Source organism: Peromyscus leucopus, chromosome 13 (genome assembly GCF_004664715.2).
Source record: "Peromyscus leucopus breed LL Stock chromosome 13, UCI_PerLeu_2.1, whole genome shotgun sequence".
Classification (NCBI taxonomy): domain Eukaryota; kingdom Metazoa; phylum Chordata; class Mammalia; order Rodentia; family Cricetidae; genus Peromyscus; species Peromyscus leucopus.
In genome coordinates this window covers 39,961,208-39,968,057 of record NC_051074.1, presented here as the reverse complement: position 1 = coordinate 39,968,057, position 6,850 = coordinate 39,961,208, and the positions used below count along the sequence as shown (strand labels likewise).

The 6,850-nt window shown below is 47.0% G+C and overlaps 1 protein-coding gene across 1 annotated transcript; it reads left to right on the top strand.

Annotated features, from left to right (window-relative positions):
• The first annotated feature begins 2,316 nt into the window (after positions 1-2,316).
• On the top strand, positions 2,317-4,844 carry Rpl37a (ribosomal protein L37a). Its single transcript, XM_028870020.2, has 4 exons — positions 2,317-2,424; positions 2,800-2,928; positions 3,323-3,405; positions 4,727-4,844. The coding sequence occupies exons 1-4, from the start codon at positions 2,422-2,424 to the stop codon at positions 4,788-4,790; spliced, it is 279 nt and encodes a 92-aa protein (XP_028725853.1). The 5' UTR covers positions 2,317-2,421; the 3' UTR covers positions 4,791-4,844.
• Positions 4,845-6,850: the final 2,006 nt, after the last annotated feature.

The following is a 6,850-nucleotide window of genomic DNA, read 5'->3' as shown; positions in this document are numbered from 1 at the left end:
GTGCCTGCTAACACTGAAGAGAAATGGCTTTGGGATCGGTGAGCCCAAGACTGTGTTCTAGTTCCACTACTACACTGCTGTGAGACACTGGGCGAGGTTCTGACCTTCTGGGCCTTCAATTCTTCATCCAGACAGTGATATTTACAGCTGTCTGGTGTTTGCTATGCGCCAGACACTGTGATGAACATTTTGTATGCGTTCAGCTCATGGACTTTGCACAACTTTATGAAGCAGGTATTATACTTATGCAGATTTTGTAGTTGAGAAACCAACATACAGAAAGAGGAAAGAACTTTGAGAAACCAACATAAAGAGGAAAGAACTTGTCAACAGCCCTGTAACTGGTAAGCAGAAAAGCATGATTCTCCAATTACAGACTCTGTGTTCCTAAACAACACATGAAATTTTGTTTTGTTTTGAGACAGGGTTTCTCTGTGTAGCCTTGGCTGTCCTGGAACTCGCTCTGTAGACCAGGCTGGCCTCTAACTCACAGAGATCTGCCTGTCTCTGCCTCCAGAGTGCTGGGATTAAAGGTGTGCGCCACCTCTGCTCAGCTGAAATTTGTTATCTTAACAATGCAGATTAAAATAGTTTCAACTGCCAATGATCACAGTGAAAATGAAATGGAACATATACTTAGACGGTTCCCACAACACATCACCTTTCAAATAGTGCTGTCTGGCATCATTATTGCTCTGTCTGCTGCTCTTGAGTTCCTGTGACCCTCTCAGCATAGAACTCAGATCCTGAAGGATGCGCAATGTTTGATTCAGCTACTTCTCCAAGAAAGTAATGAAATGTGTGCCTGCAGGCTGTTGTGAAGAAATAAAAACACACAAGAAATCACTTGAGGTAGCTAATATTTAGTTGTACGAAATGAAGCTAGTTACTTTTTTCTTTTTTTCAGAGCTGAGGACCGAACCTAGCAAGCGCTCTACCACTGAGCTAAATCCCCAACCCCAAAGCTACTTATTGCCAGAGTTCTGACTGGGAGTATGGTCAGGAAATGCTACACTGCCTAGCAGCATTCTTGTGAATTCTGCCTTGTACTCTTATATTCTAATAGTTATCTGGGCTTTGTTTCTCCTGTCCATCCCTTCAAAAAAGGCAGCCAAAAATTTTAAAATGTGTTCTACATGAAGAAGTAATACCATTTGTTTACTTCCTTCCTGTCCTGAATGAGAAAGCAGACCCTTGCTAGGGAGGAAGATAATAGATGGTGGTCACAGAGGAAGATGTTGGGATTTAAGGTTTCAGGCGAATGGTTTCTGAAATGAATAGGAAGAAAGTCCCAGGTGGAACCAAGGGACCAAACCGGAGGCAAAACTGGAGTGACTGTTAACTAGTCCCGGCCTTGCAATTACACTTTTCTTTCTTTTAAACAATTTCTATTGTATTTTATGTGTAATGAGCTGCCTGCATGTAACGACTGTGTGTACCAGTTCGTGTCTGGTGCCCAGAGGGGCCAGAAGAGGGCGTCGGATCCTCTGGTACTGAAGTTACAGACGATTGTGAGCTGCCATGTAGGGCTTGAGAATCCAACTCTGGCGCTCTGGGAAGCCAGCCAGTGCTCCTAACCGCTGAGCCATGTCTCCAACCCAACCCCATTTTTCTTAGGAGAATTCCAGACTCTAGGGCATTGGTTCTCAACCTTCCTCATGCTGCAGCCCTTTAATACAGTTTCTCATGTTGTGAAGACCCCAATCATAAAATTATTTTTGTTGCTGCTTCATAACTAATTTTGCTACTGTTATGAGTCGTAAATATCTGTGTTTTCCAATGGTCTTAGGCGGGCGACTCCAGTGAAAGAATTGGTCGACCCGCTCCAATGGGATCTCGACCCACAGGTTGAGAACCGCTGCTCTAAGGTCTTGCGTTCAAATGGACCCTCTTCCTTACCTTACCCCCAGAGCTCTGAGCAGCAACATTTCATAACTCCTGATTGTGACGAGTACGACTGTCTCCCAGCTGAACTGCAACTTGGCCTGGGAGCGGATCCTAGGCTTTTACTATGGTTAGCATCTGGCTCAGGGGCTGATGATTTTCGGAAAGTGTCACGGTGGGTAAGTAAGCAATGGGACTCAGCCACAACGTGGTGATGGAAACACTTAAAAAGTAAGTCACCTAAAACCCCGTTTCCTCGCGAACCAGAACGGAAGAAAATAAATCACATCGGTTTTGTATAACGTTGGTGTACGTGCAAGCTAAGAAGGGTGCTCCGCTAGCTTGTGAACAAGACATGGGACGCCAGCCCGTCTAGACACTCCCTAAGGCACCACCAGCCAGGGAGAGCGAGAAAACCTCCAGAACACCGAGTTCAGTGCCTAGAGCGGTCGCCGGCGTCACTTCCGCTCACGGCCTAAAAACCGCCCCCGCGCACTGCGTCTCTTCCTCTCCGGCTTGGGCTTCGGTTCCGGCGACATGGTGAGTCTCGGCGTTCCCGCTTTGGAAGCCTCTATCCGTCGGCATCTGCGGGGCCGTCCGGCCTCCCGCCCTCACCCGCTTCGGGCCGCCCGTGCTGTCCCGTGTCCTGCCGGCTGTCGGGGTCCTCGCCGCGTCTGGAGCCCCGGAGGTGGCCGGTGGCGGCCCGGCGGGGCTTGGCCCAGCTCCGCGGCTAATGCTCCGCTCCGGAGCCCCGCTCGCCCTGCTCGCCCCGCGGACGCTGGCCTTGCGGGTTGAGCTGGGAACACACTAGGCCCCAGCCAGCCGAATTGGTGCGCAGCGCTGTGTGCGCGCGTGTGTGCGTGCACGGACTCGCTTCCCATCCCTAAAGGTCGCTGTCATGCCCTCTGCCCGCAGGCGAAACGCACCAAGAAGGTCGGGATCGTCGGGAAATACGGGACCCGCTATGGTGCCTCCCTCCGGAAAATGGTGAAGAAAATTGAAATCAGCCAGCACGCCAAGTACACCTGCTCCTTCTGTGGCAAGGTGAGTTAGTTGGCCGCGCGGGAGGGGACCTAGGGTGCTTTGTAAGCGCTGGGCCAGTGTTAAGATAACGAGGATTTGGGGTTAATGGTTTCGAAGCATTCCTCGTTTGTGTGAGATCCCTGAGGACGTGAAGGATAACTAACTGGTTTTGGAGAGGGAAAGGATGGAACCCTGAACGACTCTGTGTGGAAATGACTGTACCGTTAATGCTTCTATACCAACCCCCCACCCCCCCAAGAATTGGTCTGCATCTAATATCCTGCTCGGATGATTATAATGTGACTGCTTACCAGATAGATAAGCTGCCTTTTTAACCTAGTCTAGGCTCTGAAATCTTGAGAGATTTATGTTTTTATATATTTCATGTCAAAACCTTTAAAAAATATATTTGTAGACCAAGATGAAGAGACGAGCGGTTGGCATCTGGCACTGTGGTTCCTGCATGAAAACAGTGGCTGGCGGGGCCTGGACCTACAAGTGAGTGCAATTTTTTGTGCTGTGGGGAAGTTTATGGAGCACACAGCCCATGTTCCAGGTCTGGCACATATTGGGCTAGTTTTCATCTTTATGACTGGAAAAGTAAATGTGCTTTAGGAGTTCTTCAAAGCTAGGGTTTTCGGTTAAAATTGAGGTAGAAAGCTGTTTGAAATTAAAAGTTAGGATTTGATTCTTCTGTTACTTTGATTTATCCAGTTACTGGGGTCTTTGAAAATTATGGTCTCTCTGTGTAGCCCTGGCTGTCCTGGAATTTACTCTGTAGACCAGGCTGGTCTCCGCCTCCCAAGTGCTGGGATTGAAGGCGACAAGTTATTTCTATAAAATAGTTTTTAAATGAGATTAGTTGGTTTGGGATTGTGTAGAAAAATTTGTGAGACTATTTGGGCTTCTACACCCTTGTCCTTTTAAACAAGCTTTAGTGCTGTGACAGGGCTGGATGGTGTTGCTGAGGTGAACTCTCCTTTCTGTCATCATTTGCTTTGTCCTTAGAGCTTGGCATCTGAGAATTAAAGGCACCTTGGGGGCCTGGAGCTGTTGGCTGGCCCTGAGGTCCTTAGAGTCAGAGTAGTGTGGTCCTGTGCTCCCTCCCTGCACACTGGGCCTGTGGTGTGTGGCTAGTTGTTGAGTTGTATGGCTTCAGTTTTACTGAAGTCTTGGTGTTGAAATGATAGTGTGGCTGGGCGTTGGTGGCACACACCTTTAATCCCAGCACTCGGGAGGCAGAGCCAGGAGGATCTATGTGAGTTCAAGGCCAGCCTGGTCTATAGAGCGAGTTCCAGGAAAGGTGCATAGCTACAGAGAAACCCTGTCTCGAAAAAACCAAAAAAAGAAAAAAGGAGAGAAATGATAGTGTGGATGTGTTTAAAAGCATCTTGAGTTTTAGGATAGCAGAAGGAAGGATGGAAGCCAGAGTGCTCTCCTGACAGGTGAATATTCATACACAACTGTTTGACTTTGGGGCATGCGTCCTGAAACTTTTGTCATCCGCCTTTGCTATGGAAAGTACCTTCAGATATTTTTTATTTCTCTCATGGAGTCTGGGTCAGCTTCTTTTTAAATGGTAGAGAAATCAGAAGAACCTTAGAATTCTGCGAGTGCCATCATGCCAGTGTGACTTCCTGAGCAGTGGTCTTTAGGTCTTGGGATTTGTGCAGCATGGTATTGTATTGGGGGAGGAGACCATCATAGAATTCTTACAAGAGAAGGTCAGACTTGAGGTGGCAGGGGAACCCTGAGAGGCAGGTTTGGCTTAGGTTTCCCGTGTTAACATCCTTAATTGTGTTGGAAATTTTGTTAACAGCACGACTTCTGCCGTCACAGTGAAGTCCGCCATCAGAAGACTGAAGGAGCTGAAAGACCAGTAGAAGCACACCGTCAGAGACCTGCCTGTGCTCCAATAAATGGGTTAATTTACGTAACGCCTTTTCCTTGTTTGTGGTTATTTATAGCATTTTGGCATGTGCTACGTTTTTTTGTTTGTTTTTTCTTTTCAGTTTAAAAGGAGATTTTTGCTGTTTGGAGACACTGTGTGACCCTGGCTGGCTTTGAATGCTTGGTCCTCCTCTTTCCGTCTCCTAAGTGCAAGTTTATGCTGTTAGATCTGGCTCAAGATGTTGCTGAAGTTGTAACGCGCACTAGACAGTTTTGCGCATAGCCCACTCCTTTGGGAGTCTGATTGGACTACACGTCAGCAGCAGCAAACTGAAACAAGTAGGATTTGGCAGGTTTTCGGTTCATGCAAAGGATTCATAGATTGAATTGATTGTGATGTACATACTTAGAGGTAACAAGTGATAGGACATAGGTAAGTAACGAAAGGGAATTATAGTTACAATGTAGCAACAACATAACGTGTGGTTGGGGGTCACCACCATAAAAGAAACCAGTAAAGGGCCATAGCACCAGGAACTATTGATCTAAGGTTTCTACAGTCTCCTGCTGCCTGTACTCTAGTCCTGCCTAGGCACAGCCTCGGCCTTCTCAGGTGGTTCAGCTTTTACAGCTTCAATTTCGAGCCACTCCACTCACTGGAGTGTCCCCAGTTAGGGTAATTGCCTCCACTTGAGGAATGAGCAGTTTTTCACTGAGCTTGAGCCTCAGCAGTTCACCTTTGACGAACATTCTCTTTGTATGGATGCGTGTGTATGTCATTTATGCATGAGAAATTACATGGCTTTTAAGACTTATTTCTGTGCATGTGTATCTGTGCCACCACTATGTACCTGGTTCCTGAAGAGAACACCAGATCCCCTAGAACAAGGTGGGTGCTGGGAATCAAACCTGGGTCCTCTGGAAGAATACCCAGTGCTCCTAACAGCCAAGCCGTTTCTCTAGCCCCCAAGAAATCTAATTTGTCAGTGAGGAGGCTGGGTTTGAATTTGGGTCTTGGCCCCAGAGCCAGGATTCATATTTTAATTGCTTTTGTGGCAGTTGAGCGTATAGCATACAATGGCAGGTGATACCAGTTAAAGGTTGAAGCATAGTGTTTGGTGCCTAAGGAAATGGAAGCCACGAGTTAGTAAGTGGTGGAGGTAAAGCTGAAGTTAGATTTCTGCTTTCTCAGTTCTCTTAGGTTACCTTTTACCCTGCCCCTTCCTGTGCTCAGGATTTCCACTTTACTAGGTTTTCTGAGCCTTTGGTCATTTAACTGAGCATTACCAGAGCTTGCTTACTTTCCACTCTTTTTCTTTATTTTTTTTTTGGGGGGGGGGGGATGGTTCTGTGTGTGACAGCCCTAGGTGTCCTGTGAACTCAGAGATCTGCCTGCCTCTACCTCCTGAGTGCAGAGATTAAAGTCGGGTGCCACCACTGCCTGGCCTTGCAGGAAAATTTTATGTGGCTCTGAGTGTGAAACAGTTACTGATAATTGTAGTTTTACCATTTACAAAGTAGAAGCAAATGAGATGCTTGTTTCACATAAAAGAGTTAAATCTTGGTTCAGACAGTGGGTGGAAGGGCTTGTTGTGAAGCCTGCAACCTTGAGTTTGATCCCTGAGACCCACATGGTAGGTTAGAGAATTGACCTCGTGTAGAAGTTATACTTCCTTCCATGTACATACCTGCACGCACGAACACGTAAGTATAAGAACTTGGTTGGAGTCGGGCGGTGGTGGCACACGCCTTTAATCCCAGCACTCGGGAGTCAGAGGCAGGTGGATCTCTGCGTTGGAGGCTAGCCTGGGCTACAGAGTGATTCCCAGGAAAGGCGCAAAGCTACACAGAGAAACCCAGTCTTGAAAAACAAACAAACAAACAAACAAATGGTTGGGTGTTTGATGTATCCATATAGATGTAGAACACCGTTCAGAAGTGTTTGGACTTTATGATTGGCAGTGCTGGGAATGTCAGAATGACAGAAGTAGGCCCATTTGGGAAATTGCCCTAAACACAACCCAAAGTTCATTTCATTTTTTAAAATGAAACT